The sequence below is a fragment of the Eulemur rufifrons genome, chromosome 15 (genome assembly GCF_041146395.1).
Source record: "Eulemur rufifrons isolate Redbay chromosome 15, OSU_ERuf_1, whole genome shotgun sequence".
Classification (NCBI taxonomy): Eukaryota; Metazoa; Chordata; class Mammalia; order Primates; family Lemuridae; genus Eulemur; species Eulemur rufifrons.
Window position 1 is genome coordinate 38,568,590 of NC_090997.1, and position 18,319 is coordinate 38,586,908.

Below are 18,319 nucleotides of genomic sequence, written 5' to 3' on the forward strand. Positions count from 1 at the left end.
AGCCAGGCGCAGTAGCGCAACGCCTGTAGTCCCAGTTACTTCCAGTTACTCGGGAGGCCGAGGCGAGAGAATCCTTTGAGCCCAGGAGTTCGAGGTTGCAGTGAGCTATGAGGACACCACTGCACTCTAGCTGGGGGCAGAGTGAGACTCTGTATCCACAAAAACAAACAAAGAAACAAACAAACAAAAAAAACAACAAAACGATGAAAGCTACCAGTAAAAATAAGGAAAATAAAATAATCCCGCCAGTTTTTCTGGAGAATACCACTTGCAAGCTGAGAGTCGATTTATAAGATTTTGGAATGAAGTAAATTAGGGAATTATTTAAGCATAAATGGCGCTATATATTTTTTAATCTCAATTCCCAAATTCAAAACTTTTCATTTGGTCACAAATTTAGATAGTCCTAAGATAAAACATAAGAAATTTTAAAAAGTGTAACTTATGGCTTGATACAGAAAAAAAATCAGAATATTTATCTGAACAATAACTATCATTACAACATAAAAATATTTATGTCTTATAATATAATCAGCTATTTAAAACTTATTAAAATGTAATGACTATAATATCAGACGTAGGCATTTAAAAATTCAAATTTTCACTTGAAAGGTTTTGTAATGATACAGGATTTTTGACTATGTCTAAAATTTCAAAAAAAAAATTAATTTTCCCAACAGTAAGAAAAGTACAGTAAAATGTTGATTAATACAAAATGCTGAATTATCTGTTACATGATTTCTATTATATTTCACAAAGGTATTAGGAATTTCAAATGGAAAATTCAGTTATTTTAAAAACAGGGACTGATATTATTAAAGCTGTATTCTCAAAATACACTTGACAAAAACCGGTATTTGAAAAAATTTGCATTTACAATTTTTGTTCTTTTAAAAGTATAGTTTATATTCCTTATTTTCTGGCTGTAGGCAGAATGGTGAATTTAATTATTTTTTAAGCTTCAATTTTAACATTCACGTGAAATATTACTTGATCTTAATAATACTTAATCTAACCTTTCACTATTTCTAGTCAAAAATGGAGTATTCCATTAGAATTATTCATCTTCGACCCCTTCAAGGCACACTAGATCCTCCACATTATGCTCAAAAAATGTTTACTAAGCAGGGTGTGGTGGCTCACGCCTGTAATCCTAGCACTTTGGGGAGGTCAAGGGGGGAGGACTGCTTGAGTCGAGGAGTTTGAGACTAGTATGAGCAAGAGCGACACCCCATCTCTACTAAAAACAGAAAAATTAGCCGGTTGCGGTGGTACGTGCCTGTAGTCTCAGCTACTCTTGAGCCCAGGAGTTCAAGGCTGCAGTGAGCTATGATCGTGCCACTGTACTCTACCACAGGCAACAGAGCAAGACCCTATCTCAAAAAAAAAAAAAAAATTTACTAAACTGAACTGGTTATTGCTACTACAGCTTAACATCAGGGACTGAATTTGTACATAAACAAATTTATGGTATTTTAATAACTCAAAAATTTATTGATTAGCTACACAGAGCCAAACAGCTATTATATAACTGTAGCCAAAAGTCAACATTCATGAAAACAAACAGTGAGAACACAGGCCCTCCCTCAAAATGTTTTTCTTTATTTTCTTAATAGCAATGCTGGATACTTTATCTTCCATCTGCCCATAAAGAAAACAAGCAATGAATGAACAAAAGAGTGAAGAGCAAAAAGAAGTAAGGCACTTAGATAACTTATAAATTAAGAGACAGGAAAAAAAACATCATCAAGTTAAAGAGTAAGTTCTCGAAAGATACACTCAGAGTTAATATCATTATGAAAACACTTTCCCCTTGGACATATCACTAACTGGGTATAGTTGGAAGTTAGTTAGGCAATGACATTGAGAAAAGCTCAAAAAACCAACCATGACTATATTAGAAGACATTAGCCAAAGACAGAAAACATGGGTGTAAGCCCCAAGTGCCCATATAATAGCTAGGTGACCTAGGTAAACCTGGGCAAAGCATTTCATCTCTGTAATATACAGTTTCTCCATTCATAAAACCAGGAGTAAAATCTTCCCTAATTGCAACTACCAGGTTTTTATGAGTCCCAAATGAGGTAAAATATGTGGAAGCATTTGGAAACCATTAAAAATCATACAAAAAATTAAAGGGAGTATCTTTATTTTAATGAGATAAAAGGTAGCTCATTTTGCTTTTTTAAATGCAGGATATATTTTTTATCCTTTTTTTTTTTTTTACAGTTTGAAATTCTATGGATACCATCCAATTCTTATTACATAAATTTGCTTTTTCTGCCCTTTTGAAGTTTTTCTATCTCTTATCCATAGAAAGAACGGGAAAAATATCCTCATCTAAAACTTATTCAACAATAAATAATTTTTTAGGGAGTAATGTAACTAACCCCTTCACTAATTTCAAAAAGTATACAATATATTATGCCTGACTTCTATTCCTGGTTACATCACTAATTTGTTACGGTCTAAGAGCAAACCACTTAAATCTCAAGGTACTACAATTTTTATCTCTACTGAAAAGGTGGAATATTAGTGTGACCAACTTACCTGATATGGGAAAATTCACCTTTATAACTGAAAGGTGAAAGCAGTATTCAATTATGAGAGAAAAGTTTCCCTCCAAACACTCTACCAACACAATAATGCCCTTTGAAAATTTGAAAGTACTAAATGAAGCCTCTAATATACATATAGCCCACAAATTGTTTTCTTTTGAAGCTATAAAGACAAATTAGAAATGACTAATTTCCTTATTCAACAGAAATATTACAAGAAGGAGCAAACCAGAAACACAATGATAGAAAAAGAGAGAACAAAAAAATTTTTACCAGCATATTTACGGATTTGTTTTTTAAGTAATCTCCCCTATACAATCACAAAGGAATTCCATTTACCATTAAAAATTGTACACCAAATAATTAACACTGTTTTTTAGAAACCTGAGGATTTTACGAACCTTATTTCTTACCTTATATATCCTAAGGCATACCTATAAAGACAGTTAAAGTTATTTCTTTCACTAAAAAAATTTTTTTATCTTCTGCTTACTCACTACATAGAAATAACTTTACTGTGATTATCAATCAAGCATAGCATCACTTTCATATAATTTTCCAACAAACCATTGCATTTCATAAATGATTGTTTTATGAAATAATGTCTTCCAAAACAATTTTGACCACACAATTAATTGTATTGTTTTATGAATTACTACAAAGGTTTCTACAATTGATTTTTTTTTAAAAATTTAAACACGCTGAACTAGTGGAAACAGTTTTTTTTCCCTTTATTTAAAGGTACTCCTAATATACAGAAAGTAGTTTTTTTTTAATGTGATTATATAAACTGCAGTATCTGAGGAGCCCTTTATACTTCATACAGTGGTTAGAGAAGAGTAGAAACACTGCTTGGTAAGCTGCATGTGATACATAATCATTGTAATTCAAATGCTCAGCAAAATATGCTAAAATCTAGACAAGAAACAAAATTTGGAGGGAAAAGAACATAAACTCAAATAAATATTTAATATACTACAACATGATCAAAGCAAGAAATGCCTGATCCTTTGGCTTTAATTTTAAAATCAGTGTACTTGAATCAAATTCTGTTCCAACTAGAGGACTCCTAACGAAGTAAAATAATACAATGTAAATACTTATTTATAATTTCTTCACATGGTTTTCCAAACGTTTTTTTTTTTCTTTTTTGTTTTTTTGAGACAGAGTCTCGCTTTGTTGCCCAGGCTAGAGTGAGTGCCGTGGCGTCAGTCTCGCTCACAGCAACCTCAAACTCCTGGGCTCAAGCAATCCTCCTGCCTCAGCCTCCCAAGCAGCTGGGACTACAGGCGTGTGCCACCATGCCCAGCTAATTTTTTCTATGTATATTTTTAGTTGTCCAAAAAATTTCTTTCTATTTTTAGTAAAGACAGGGTCTTGCTCTTGCTCAGGCTGGTCTCGAACTCCTGAGCTCAAATGATCCTCCCGCCTAAGCCTCTCAGAGTGCTAGGATTACAGGCGGAAGCCACTGCACCCGGCCAGTTTTCCAAACATTTTTCCTTCTCTATACCATATATTCATACTTGTGAATTTCTGGTCAAGGTTTCACTGCTAAAATTAACAAAACTAAACCAGTTATCACAATATGTAGGCATTGTAATATGCACAATTAATTTTCTTTTAAATTTAGAATCTTAATAAAGGTGTGGAATAAATGCTTCTTAATTGGTGGAAATTTAAAATCAAAATAAAGTATGAACCAATTTTTAAATGGATTTCCTTTGTGATATGCAGAGTACCTTTGTCAAAAAGTCCCCAAATATTTAACAGCTATAAAATGAAGAGAGTGGTAATTACCATATTGAAATAAGATCGAATTTTGACTCCTCGTGCCAGATCCCATACTATCACGTTTCCATCATGACCGGCAGAAAAGAGAACTCTAGGATCAAATGGGTGTGGCTCAAGAACAAATACCTCATCTTCATGACCCTGAAATATTTTTGAAGTGGTAAAAGATTATAAACATTAAAAAAAAAAGAAAAAAGAAACAGAATAAAACACCTATATGGAACCATTTCTAGAAATGGAGTTTTATAAACTATTAAACTGGGCAAAAATCTTCAAATTTGTCAATGTATAATTAATAATGAAACTGACTAAATATCACCATCCAGGGCTTTGCTATCATTTGGTGAGACATGAGAATACTACTAATGGATCTCTATATATCAAGAAACAGCAAGCATCTACAATGTATTTCCAAGGCAAACCTGTTTAATTGCATTTTTACATTATTCCCAATCTCCCACAAAGCCCTGTTACCTTAGCAAATAAGAGTTTTTAGCCAAAACTGTATTCCTCAATGAAAATATTCCATTCACCTGCTTCAGTTATAACAAAATAAAAATTAGTCTTTTCTCACCATTAGGACATGAATGAGTTGACCAGTGTAAGAATTCCAAACTTTCAGAGTCATGTTATTAACTGCAGTTATAACTGTATTGTCATGTCGATCCCAAGCTACCATAGTTACTTTCATTTTTGTGATTTTATCTTCTATTCCTTGAAGGTTTTGACTGAAAGTGAGGAAGGCAGTATTTGTTTACACACTGATGTTATTAAAATACTGGTATGACAAAAACCGAAATGTATTTTCTTATAATTTATATTTATTAACATAGATAACGATCCCTTAACAGTAATTGAAAATAGTGTGAATGAACAAAGAATGATGGCAAAAATCACTGCACTGAGGATAACCAGAATTTCCAGGAATCTAGCACTCCTAAGCCATTAGTAACAGATGATTTAGGGTAAATATCACTGCTATAACCCTATCTAGATCCAGGAACTCTATGCCACAGTGCCCATTCTCCACCTTTACTGTTGCTGTCACCCTCTGCTGACTGCTCTATTCTCCCATCCATCTGAGATAACTACACACAAAAACAAATAACAAAAAATGATAAAATATTAAAACCTCAATTACAGTTACAACATGTGATATAATTTATCTTGGCTGGAGAAAACCATTGGATATATATCATCATCCATCTGTGATAGATTAAACATCATAATATGTTCTGGTTTCTGAAAAAAACATTAAAAGTTACAACTATTTTTACAGAACTAGTATCATCCCCTTAACAAAACAGAACTAAAAAAAAAAAAATTAATGCAGCGTGTCTTCTTATATATGGCAATGACTCATTTTATAAAAATCAACACCACTTCCAATAGCAATGCTAGTTATTGCAGGAAAGTAATAATTTTAACATGGTATATGATTCTATAGGCTAAGAGTCACCCCAACCTGCAATATAATATACTTTAAATGATTTATACCTGTATTTCAAATTTGATCTCTTACCCTGCTGGACGAGTAGCCATATCCAACAAAATGCTCTTCCATTCTCTTCGTTTAAATTGCCAAATACGTGCTGTCCCATCACGACTCCCACTTACAAACCTATATTAAAAGGAGTCCAATCCCCAAAGAAAAACCACATGCTTTACCAGAATGTACTTTTCCTAGAGTTTTGTTTTAAAAAGACAGTATTCATCTTTATTTACATAGCATTCTAACACAATAAAGATTAGTCTCTCAGAGAGTCTCTATAAATGCAAGAGCTTCTAAAACTTTATGGGTTTTTAAAATTTTATATACAAACATGCTAATGTTCATGGCTAGGTCTCGAAAATAACATTAAAAAGTAATTCAAGGTCACTATTTACTACCCTAGAAATAGAATAGATATTTTCCAATGGAAAAATATTGATTTTCCTCTCAGTATTAAAGATCTTGACTTGTTCTATTCAAAGTACCTAGAAATAGCTTTATTTCCTTTTAACAAGAACATGGGAAAATTTACATAATATCATTTATCCTCAATAAACAGGTCTGTTTCAAATACTGTGAAACATTTCTAATCTCGAACAAGTTTCTCCACACTTTGATACATGCAGGGAATACACAGGGCATATAAAAAGTGTTAAAATTATTAAAAGTGTTCAAATATACTAACACTATTACAAATAAGATATAGACATACCTTTAAATGCATGTGAAGGCTATATTCACTTTTAAGTATACCTGGTCAAGATCTTTATTTTAGGTGATTATTTCCCAAACAACTCTAAATAAAATCTGACTACAAGAACTGTATTTTATAATTTTAAAATCAGAATTAAATTAGACAAATAAAAATAAATATTTTACCTGTTACTAGTGTTGGAAAACTGGATACTGTCAACTTTGTCCTATATATAAATAAATAGAAAAGATGCTGAATATAAACTGTTAGACTCGTTTAAATTATGCTCATCTAATTCTTTTCACCAATACTTACAGTATGAAACTCCAATTCTGATATTTTCTCTGGCTGACCTGATCCAAAAAAATAAACCCTAATTATATGATCTGTGCTTCCTGTGGCCAAAAACATTCCACCTGTGAAGAATAACAGCAAACATTTATGAGTAAAACACAACTTCAAAATCTCTTAGAATTAGATAATAAAATGCAAGCAAAATTATAGTATATACTGAAGCAATATTTTACTCTAAAATCATGCATATTTATCCTAAATATATAATACATCTAACGGGAATTTAAGAAAGAAGTTTGCTAATATAGCTTTGACTGGCTGAATTTTTTAATATTTACAGAAGTAAAGCCTTGTTCTACAAATAGTTTCATTAAGTGATTACATAATCTTACTATGTTAAAATTATCAGTCATCTTCACTAGAAAACACGTCTAACTCTGCTGAAATCCTTCTCTTGTCCTACGTCCCATGTGTCAAAATCTTAAGGTTCAACTCCCTCAGTTGTAAAGGCCCAACTTGCCTTTACAAACTTGGCCATCAAATGAGCCTGCTCTCCTCTGAACTCACCTAAGACTTTGTCTTGTAGTATATACATTTTTACCGTGCATTACTGTTATTAGTATATGCAATTTACTCCCTTCGTGACAGTAACACTCTTCCAGTGTTGAAAATAGTGTTTGTATATAATAAAATATTTAAGTACTTTTGCTAAATTACCTACCCACTGAACCCTTAAAAAAAAATCAAATTATCTTTGAAAGAGGAGCATAAATTTAAATTACTCTGAATGCATGTACAGTGCCTATATTTGTGTTATTACTAGAAGGAACACTGAATTCACGGCAGTAGCACTGGAAATCTAGATGTTGGAAAATGAAGATTGTTTGGATATTAATAAATACACCAAAAACAGACTCACTTCATCAGTTTGCTATCCTTTATCTCAGGTCATACTGCTACCCAAAATTATGAAATGAACAGACAGAAGTAAACAAAAAATAAAGGTGGGAGGAACAGATATTAGGAACATTACATATTGGATATATTACTGTTTCTTTTAATTTTCTTATCAATTCATTTCAAAGATCCAGATAATTTTTTTAAAAAAACCCTAAAATTCATTCCAAATGCTGCTGCATAAATTCAAAACAAAATGGTATATTAGCAATGCTATACAGCTGCTTTTAAAGCGCAAATAAGAACAATCTGGAGCAAATTAACTAATAAAGATTAAGAAATACCAAATTTATTTTACTTAACTATGGCACACCTCCAAAATCCATGAAAACATAAACCAGATCTAAAATACCTTTCTTAACAAGAGACAACTTTTCATTTTTTAAGTCTATTTTTAAACTATTTATTCTCTCCTATTAGAGCATTATGATCTCCTTAAAGAAAAATATTAGTCATGTGACTACATAAACTAAACTAGAATAGTTGCAATATTTCTAAGTTAATTTATAATCATTCTTGGTTACTTATTAGCTCTGACATATGTATAAGAACATGATTTATAATATAATAGTAAAATATTTTCCTAAGTTTTATGCGTTCCACTAGAAGACTTCTAATGTACAACTTTAAGTGGAAAATAAAGGAAAAAAATCTTACCGGCACTAAAAGAAGAACAGATCATTTGAACTCCAGGACGAGGGCGCTCTGTAAATTTTGCAGGTCTTGGACTATGATATAAAAAATAAACAATTAAAAATATCCTAAGGAGACCAGTAACACCAGAAATAAGCCATTTCAAAAAATAATCACAGAAGGACAAAATTATATACAAAGCAACATCCGGCACCCTTCCTAAAACAACTTAGAAATCATTATGTGTCATAAATCAACAGATAAACTGTAGAAATTCTAGATATAGATTTCATAGGAGCTCCTGACTATACAATAATCTACACATGGAACAATCCCAAAGTCACTATTACACTAGACATGTAGTTATTAGTTAACACTCACTTCTAATCAAATTTAACAAGTTCTCAGTTTTTATAGAGAACATAGAAACAGTAACATAGAAATGTATAAGGAACGGCTATTTGTAAATATGAACATACTAGCTAAATGGGTGCTGCCTCTGTGGCTTATGTATACCATCAATAACTGAACTTTTTCAGTATTAGATATTGTTAATTAAGCTTCTCCCTTCTGCTTACTTTCTAATGTGACAAAATATGTCCTTTAAGACTTCAAAAAGTTGAGTGTTGCTTATTCTAGTGAAAATATGAAGGCCAATCTGACTCTTATGTCAACTATAATGCTCCTTCAAAATAGTGATCTATTGAAAACAGGTTACACACAATTATATTGACATTAATTTTATAACTATTACAGATATCTTTTATATTGCTACTAGTGACATTAAATGTTTAATGTTATAATCAACCATATTAGAGAAAAATGATAGATTTTAGTCCTGATACCAGCTCCAATACACTTAACAATGTGTATGTAATGCTCCAACACACTGATATGTTTGAAGCCCTACTTACTATACATTTTGACCTAGTTTTTTTCACACTATTAGAGGAAATGCAAAAATATTTAGAGCTTTAAGCCTGAGTGTACTGTATAACTTTCACAGTCCATAGCAATCAAATGTAGAGAGGTTTCAGTTTTGTGATCATTTAGAGAAAAACTGTATAGATCAAATATATCTGATCAATTATATATTCTGAGCAATGAGAATTGTCTTTCTTACTAATACAGAACATAAAAAATAGTTACAAATTTTAAAAATTAATAAATCTGCCATTTTAAATTGGTATTTATAACAAAGTGTAATATTAACAAGCTCTCATACAGCTAAGCAAAATATTTATTAAAACATTCTTAAAACCTAAACATTTATTCAGAGCAAAATTAACTATAATTTAAGTAAATTAATCTGAATTATGAAGGCAACTAAATGCACTACTTTCATTAATATCATCTGGATTCTAGCTCTAGTTTTTTGTTAATTTTTGACAACTGCTCATATAAGTGTCATGCAAACATTTACTTGGAACTCATTACCAGAATAGGTAATGGTCCTACACATTGCCATTTCAAAACAGATTTTATTTTGTATTTTTAAAGAGAAAAAACAATAAGCAAGTACAATAATTTATTTTTAAATGCACATTTGAAGAAATATTTTAAAGGAGGGCCTTGGACTCAGACGATGAGCTCAGTTTCCAGCTCTGCCGCCCTAGGCAAGTTAACATTTCTACACCTGTCTCTTCATCTGTAAAATGGGGGTTAAAAACAGAACCTATCTCAGAGTTGCTAGGAGAATTAAACAAGTTTAATCCATGTAAAGTGTTTACTACAATGTCCAACATGCTCAATAAATGTATTTTAATTAGGTTCAACAAGTTCTAGACAGTCCAGTGAATAACTGCTATTTAGTTTGGTACAGTGGTTAAGAGGGGCTCCTTATGGTATACTTCTAGTAGTATTCAAATCCTGGCTCTACCACCAACTCCTAATTATGTAACCTGCTGTGCTCCAGGTTTTGCCCTAGGGATAATAATTGTACCTTTCTCATAGGATTGTTATAAGGATTAAAAAGATAAATAAATGTAAAGTGCTTAGTACTAGCTTGGCAGACTAAGTGCTTAATAAAAATTTGTAATCATCATTATCTGCATATTTTAGGATTCCTATTCTGCTTATACCTAGTATAAATGCTTAGACAGGTTCCTCCTACCCAGAAATCTCTTGAGCTAGCTTCTGTTTCACCCAGCCATTCAGATCACCGATCTAAGAAGCAGCATCTTTACTGGTGGGAAATGGTAACATACATATAAACCCTATGTAAATCAAGAGACTTGATTTTCCTAAGTTGATTCTTTCACTTAATGTAGATAGTTGGGTTTCTGAAATCATTTCTCAAGATTATACAAAAGCATTACACCTCAATACAATTTTTGCCTCTATTAATTAAAGCCTATGTGACATAATTACAGTAACCATCTATACCATGCCAATCTTTTGGGCAGTTACCATGTGTAAAATGGATTACTCTTATTTTAATGTCTGAACTCTAAACTTAGAAATTTTAAGGAACAATTATAATAGCAAATAGAAAAGAATACTACTTGTAAATAACCAGAAAAAACTTCAATGTCCCAAAGTAAGAAAATCACTAAGCAAAGTAACAACTCAGTAGAATATATGCAAGCTATTAAAATTAATATAAATGCCTATGATAAAATCTTACCAAAAAATCAACAGAAAATTATACACATCTCCCTTATTATATCTATATAAAAACACATTCATGGGGAAAGAAATATCGTATTAGCGTAGTTGGTTACATGTGATTCTACATAAAGATTCTGAAAAAAATCATTTATATGGAAAAACTCACTTCTCAAGCATCCAAAAACATGAAATATTACTGTACCTAACAATGTAACCCTTAAGAAGCACAAACAAGGTGAGAGTTTAATTTTGTAAAACACTTTTTGTTCTATCCTAATTTGAAGATTGCTAATCACTTTTTCTTCTCTAAGAAAATAAGAAAGGAAAGGATAAAGTTATCCCAATCAGGTCCACAAGGAGGTAAAAATATGTAAAGGAAAGCAGTAACTAACAATTAACTATTGCTATTGTCTATACACATCAGAAAAATATTTCAACTTTTATTTAAATATCTACAGAAAGCCTTTAAATATTAGAAATGCAACTAAAGTACAATCAACTTACTTTGTCCAAAGAATCATGTTTTTGATCACAATCTTTTTTAAAAATATTTTCAAATGAAGGATAGTTTCATTACATTACTCAAGCCATGGCCCCTTAATGCCCTAAGAACCACTCCACAGGAATCTTCATACACAGGGGTTTAAGAAGCATACCTCCCATTAGAAACAATTATCTAAACATTACTATTTTAAAATAACAAAGGCATACATAAATTATTTTATTAAATAACTCAACTTTGGTTGATAATTTATAAACAGAAGTCAGAGATAATTTTTGAGATATGTTATAATCTGAATGACTTTCTATCCTTAGAGTGGTGGAAACAGCCATTTCAACACTGGAATCACTGGGTACACTACTTCTCTATTCAAAGACTGCCTATGAGGCAAATACAGTACTTCCTCTCCCCACTACAACCGCTCAATCGACAAAATGTGGAAAGGACAGGACCAAAAAGGCAGGGAAGTGCTCTAGTCCTGGCCTTGTCAATTTTTAAAAAAATTGTTTTAACTATTAGAAAGTCATTTAGCTTTTCTTTACCTCAGTGTCCTTAATCAAAAAAGATAATACTCTCCAGCCAATTTGTTTTGATTAACCAAGATATCAATATAGGTGAAAGCACAAATGCAAAATGCTATTACGGGCAGGTGGGGGGATGGTACATCTATGTACCTTGGTATAGTTTAGTGAAACTTTAATGATTCTGGTTTCCTAACTTTCCCTGGATCTATAAGAATATCTAAAGTATATAAATTAAGTAACATAAAAGATTAAAATTATTCTAAAGAATGGTGTTAGGATCTCTTAAGATTATGTTCTCAGCACCAAAAGGAGCTAGTGAGACAAAACTATGCAGCACACAGAAGTGAGTGGTAATAAGTCAGCTATATTCTGAAGGAAGGAGATAGGACTAAGACAAAGATAAGAGAAAAAAGAAACACATGTTAACATGAGAAAACTTTTCTTTCAAGCATAAAAAAGGAGGACACCTAAAAATAAAAGAGGTCAGTAAAGAGCCAAAAAAAAATTTCTAGTGTTTACTCAAGGAGGAAAAGTAAATTTATTTCTATTGTTGACTACTTTATACTTTTGCCATGTCAACCATTAAACACATTTATTCTACGAAATAAAATAGCAACTGACTTTATTTTAAGGGTTCCAGCATCCCAGAGCCAAAAACAAATTGTGCCATCTGCCCCAGTAGAAGACAGATATCTCTTTGAGCCACTGCACAATGGTGAGAACTGAAAAACAATCACAGGGGGAAAAAAATCTTTACAAAAAGAATGACACAGTCCGAATAATAAAATCGACTTTTTACCATACTAATAGCAACTAAGAATAACAGTTAGAAAACACCCAGAATTGACTAAGGTCATTACTACCATGTTATTTAAAGTCCATATATTTATAAAGAAAGCAGAAATATGTCTTTGTTTTAATTGACCTTATATACTGAATTATAAAAATGACTTCTTAAAATTTAAATTATAACCAAAAGTGACTTTATAAAATTTCCTTTAAATTATAACCAAAAAGGATTTTATAGGGATTAAAACAATTACCTGTAATGATGTAATAGACGCACTGTGGCCCTGAAGAACAGCCAAAGGTGCACAAGTTCGAAGACACCAGACTCGGATCATTTTATCACAACTTCCAGCTGCTATCATGGTATTCTCATAGTTTACAGCCATGTCTGATATTTCAGCAGCATGTCCTCTTAAAGTAGCTAATAATCTCCCATCGTCTGTTGCCCAGATTTTTACAAGACAGTCATCAGAACCCTTAAAATAAGAATGGATACTAGAATTAACCCTATAAACTGTAATTCAAGTTCTTAACACTGATAAATCGTATCTCTTATGTCCACTTCCCAACAATTATATTTTTAAGTACTGAAAAGTGTCATATACATGTGTTAGAACTTTGTTCTACACAAAACTCTTAATTAAATTAAATCATTCATTTATAAAGAATACCTGTGTGCCCAGCAACAAAGACAAATAAATAGGAAGCTGGCGATAATTAACATTTACCTCTGGTCCCCACCTACCATTCAAAGTAACCTCTGTCTGGAATCTTGTGAAAGAATTTGTTCTTTTGAAGTAATAAAACTTTAATTGCAAAGCAAATGTAATATACAATGGTGACTAACACTATGTTATTTTGTTATATAAAACTAAAAGTAAGCTAATTTGTGACTTTCTCCCAGGAAGCTAAAAACATAATACGTTAAGAGTTTCTTATCACTGATCTTCAGCTAAAAACATAGTATCACCTAAAACCAATTAGAAATAATAATTACTCTTATCTGTACGAAGTCAATACAAATACATAAATTACTTGTTTACTCTGCTGTAGTAGCATAAGTTCAGAAAGAAATTGTAAAGGATAGAGTCTCCTATGAATACTTATATTAAGAAATAAACATTCCCATTTTATATAGTCAACATAAAGATTAGAATTCCCAAACCTTATTATAAATTTTTTTAAAATATATAAAAGTAAAAAGAATGTTATTAACATATATCATCTCCCAAGTTCAAAACTTACCAATATTTTTGACACATTTTCTAGTTTTTAACATAAAATCAAAATAGGAAACAAATACTTGCAAACTTACTCAATGTTTTTCAGGACATAGTTTTACTAAGATTTCATGTTAGAATTCTTTATGACCTTCCAATCTAATTCTTAAAAAAACACCTTTATATCTGACATTAAAAAGTACTCAGAGGACCTACAAAGGCAAATATGATTCACGACAAGTTTTCTGCTTCATACTGACAATAAATGTAACATATAAATGATCACAATATTAACAGAATGTTAAATGCTGTATCGTTGTTTGTTTGTTTGTTTGTTTTTTGAGACAGGGTCTCGCTTTGTTGCCCAGGCTAGAGTGAGTGCCGTGGCATCAGCCTAGCTCATAGCAACCTCAAACTCCTGGGCTCAAGTGATCCTTCTGCCTCAGCCTCCCGAGTAGCTGGGACTACAAGCATGCACCACCATACCCGGCTAATATTTTCTATATATTTTTAGTTGTTCAGCTAATTTCTTTCTATTTTTAGTAGAGACGGGGGTCTCACTCTTGCTCAGGCTGGACTCGAACTCCTGACCTCGAGCAATCCTCCTGCCTCGGCCTCCCAGAGTACTAGGATTACAGGCGTGAGCCACAACGCCTAGCCTAAATGCTGTATCTTAAACCAGACTCTGCCAACACTACCTAAAATGTTCCTCAATTAACTATAAAACCAGTTCTTCTGATTAGCTTTGAAGCAAATTAGGCGGGTTACAAAGCACTGACTAACAAACTTAACTTTGGTAAATTATCCACATTAAAATCCAGTATTCTCATCACATACACTTAATCTCAGGTTCTTCATCTATAAAATAAGGTTAAATTGGATGATCTCTGAAGTTCACTACACCTTTAAAATTCACTGATTCAAGAATTCATTTATCCATTTGCCTTGCAATTAAAGGACACGCCAACCAGTTAGATACAGTGGAGATGAGATACAAAGATACAGTATTCCTGTCCTCGGGAGGCAAGACAGAAGGAGAATGTAACATGTCTTAAGTGTTATACTGTTAATAAGCAGAGATTCAAACAAAGGAGCAGTCTGTTTTTCCTGAGAGATGGAGAAGTAGAGTCTGGAAAAGAACCCAGACGCAGTGATGCTTGCACAGTTTTATGCAAGAAGAGGTAAAATATAGTAGCTTAAAGCACAGACTCTAGGGTCAAATGCCTGGGTTCATGACCTGGCAAGTCACCCACTTTCTAGCTGTATGACCTTGGACATGTTACATATATTTCCTGTGACTCAGTTTTCTCATCTTATAGAGTTGGTGCAAAGACTAAATGAGGGTGAACACAGTGCCTGACACACGGTAAAAGCTATATGCTATCTATTAGGTCATTAACTATGAAATGTCGGATGTCTTTAAGTACTAAGTTTGACAGTTGGTATCACTGACATTTTCACTTTGACCCTTCGTATGTTATTTTTTATTGTGAAGGTATATCCTCAGTCTTTGAAATGAATGGTTTTCTGGCTTGTGATTATATTTAAAATTTTTTCAGAGCAATTTTTGTGAAAACATGGAAAGTCAAAAATTTGTGTTATTTTTTAGTATAAGTTCCATCGTCGAAGTGTTTATGTGGCTAAGGAGTGCATAGAACACGGATGGTTCCAGAAGTTCCGTTCTGGGGATTTTAATTTTGAGAATGAGCCACGTGGGCGACCTGAGACCAAGATTGATTATGACGAGCTGAAAGCCGTAGTGGAAGAGAATCCATCTCAACCTACACATGAATTAGCAGCAAGGATTGATGTTGCTATTCCAATAATATGGGACCATTTGAAACAAATAGGCAAGGTAAAGCAGCTGGATAGATGGGTATAGCATGAATTAAATGAGCATCAGAAGCTTGCCTTTCTTTGCTGTCGTGACATAAAGGCAAACCATTTCTACACTGTATTGGTATGTGTGATGAAAAATGGATTCTTTTTGACAATCACAAGTGTTAGGCACAATGGTTGGATAAAGATGAAGTGCTGAAACACAGTCCAAAACCAAATATTCATCAAAAAAAGCTAATGGTGTCTATCTGGTGGTCCAGCACTGGTATTATTCTCTACAGCTTCTGGTCAATAGATTACAGCAGATGTCTACTGCACCCAATTGGACAAAATGATGAGTATGCTTGCGATTAAGCAGCTGAAACTGGTCAACAGAGACAGGCCAATCCTCTTGCAAGACCACATGTTGCAAAAAACAATGCTGCTCAAACTACAGAGAGGTTGGACTTGGAATCTCTCTGTCATCCACCATATTCACCAACTGACTACCACTTCTTCCAGGCTTTGGACCACTTCTTGCAAGGAAAAACATTCAATTCTCAACAAGCTGTGGAAAATGCCTTTCGTGATTTCATTGCCACTCGCTGCTGGCATAAACAAGCTACCATTAAGATGGCAAAATTGTGTTGATAGTTTAGTCTCATACTTGGATTAATTGTACTGCTTCTTGTTTGAGATGTAATAAACTAAACTTTTGATTCAAAATCAGACATTTCCAGTTAATGACCTAATACTATAGCCACTTTTCCTGGTAGTAGTATTCTCATTATTTTAATCATAAATTCATTTTTTTAAAACATTCAAAATATATATAGGGAAAAGTATATTTAAAGACATGAAAACGTAGAACAATGTGAGACTTTCAAGGAACTGCAAGTAGTCTGCAAAGTTATTTAGAGTGTGAGGTAAAGGCATGAAAATGAATAGGAAAAAATTGTGAAGAATCTTTTACAGTATACTAAGGAATATGGTACGTAATGAGGAACACTTAAGAATATCAAGCAGGTAAGAACCAACATCAGATTTATATTTTCCAAATATCATCCTGGCATCAGTGTGAATTAGGCTATAAAGTAGACTAGTCGAAAGTTGTTAAAATAGTGCAGGCAGGAGAGAATGAGTGGCAAAACTGAGATTATTACATCATAAAATCAAAAGAAATGGTTACAATAGCTGTTTGTGGAATAAAAGGGATAAGGAGTGTATCACTGATTATCTGTAGGAAGTAAAGAAAGAGTTGTAGCAGACTATGATTTCCAGAAAGCTGGTCTACAACACCACCTGGCACATGGGAAGTACACTAGGGATTTGGTGAATAAGAAATGGCTTTACAGCATTCATTCAACTTAAGTTCTCTAAATTCCACAAAGTGGATCAATTCATTCACTATATTTGCTTATCTTACTTCCAAAAATTAAAGCAATATTTGGTTTTGATCTGCATTCAAGTACTAATATAGAATTTTATGCATGGAAAGGACTATTTGAACTATTTATGTATTTATTTATTTAAAAGGAAAGCTAAATTTCAGAACAACTTGATAGAGTTCTTTTTGGTATGGCTTATTCAGTAGCTATTCTGACTATATAAACAAAATATATTTTTCTATGTAAGGCCCAGCAGTCAATTATGAATGTATTACAAAACTAATAGAAGATTAGAGGTGATAACTATGTAACTGTCTGATAACAAAGTAATTTACAGGAAGCAGCTGTAATGTTTGATTTTCTGCAGGCAAAAAACTGCATACATTTAGAAACAAGTTACTTCTGCTCAGATGACCTTAAAATTAAAATGTATACCTGTAAACCCTTCCCTAAAAGTGAAGTATCAGTTATGCAGACCAAAGATTACCACCTTTGACATGCAAATAAAATAATGTGATATCTAGCTGAAAATGTCTTAGAGAATTTGGTGATCCTTTAAAGCCTACTGTTAACCTGACAGACTTGACAGAAAGAATTCTAATTTCTCTTGTGGCTACTTTATACCTTTATGAGTCAGGAATCTCACCTCTTGCTGCCATTAGAATAAACAGTAGAAATGAATGTCAAAACGACATGTATACTGTCATGCATACTACAACTTCATTTTCTTATTCAAGCTAAAAAGTAACCTGTTCTTCAGGCAGAACTAAAAATTGCTTATAATTTAAATTTAGTTCAAGTTTTTTTCAAGAAGAGGCCACTGACTTTCCTACAAATCTATCAGACCTGTGTTTCATTTCCCTCACAAATTAGCCTAAACTTCAGTGTCAATCATTTCAAAATATGCCCAATTTTCTTGTCTCCTTGTCCATCTACACCACCAGTGACCAACCTTTTATAAAGCTAACCATCATTTGCTCTGATCCTACTGCCAGGATGCCAAGTACCATCATGGTAAAGAATATAAGCACATTAATTCTGCAACATTA

General features: G+C 32.6%; 1 protein-coding gene across 1 annotated transcript in view; it reads right to left on the reverse strand.

Annotated features, from left to right (window-relative positions):
* PHIP (pleckstrin homology domain interacting protein) overlaps positions 1-18,319 on the reverse strand; it is a 123,761-nt gene that overhangs the window by 65,467 nt on the left and 39,975 nt on the right. Inside the window, exons 8-15 of the mRNA XM_069488863.1 lie at positions 13,099-13,320; positions 12,677-12,777; positions 8,444-8,514; positions 6,851-6,951; positions 6,721-6,761; positions 5,872-5,970; positions 4,924-5,077; positions 4,356-4,490 (exon numbers count right to left, since the gene is read on the reverse strand). Of these exons, the coding sequence (XP_069344964.1) occupies positions 4,356-4,490; positions 4,924-5,077; positions 5,872-5,970; positions 6,721-6,761; positions 6,851-6,951; positions 8,444-8,514; positions 12,677-12,777; positions 13,099-13,320 (924 nt within the window). The remainder of the gene's footprint in view (positions 1-4,355; positions 4,491-4,923; positions 5,078-5,871; positions 5,971-6,720; positions 6,762-6,850; positions 6,952-8,443; positions 8,515-12,676; positions 12,778-13,098; positions 13,321-18,319) is intronic.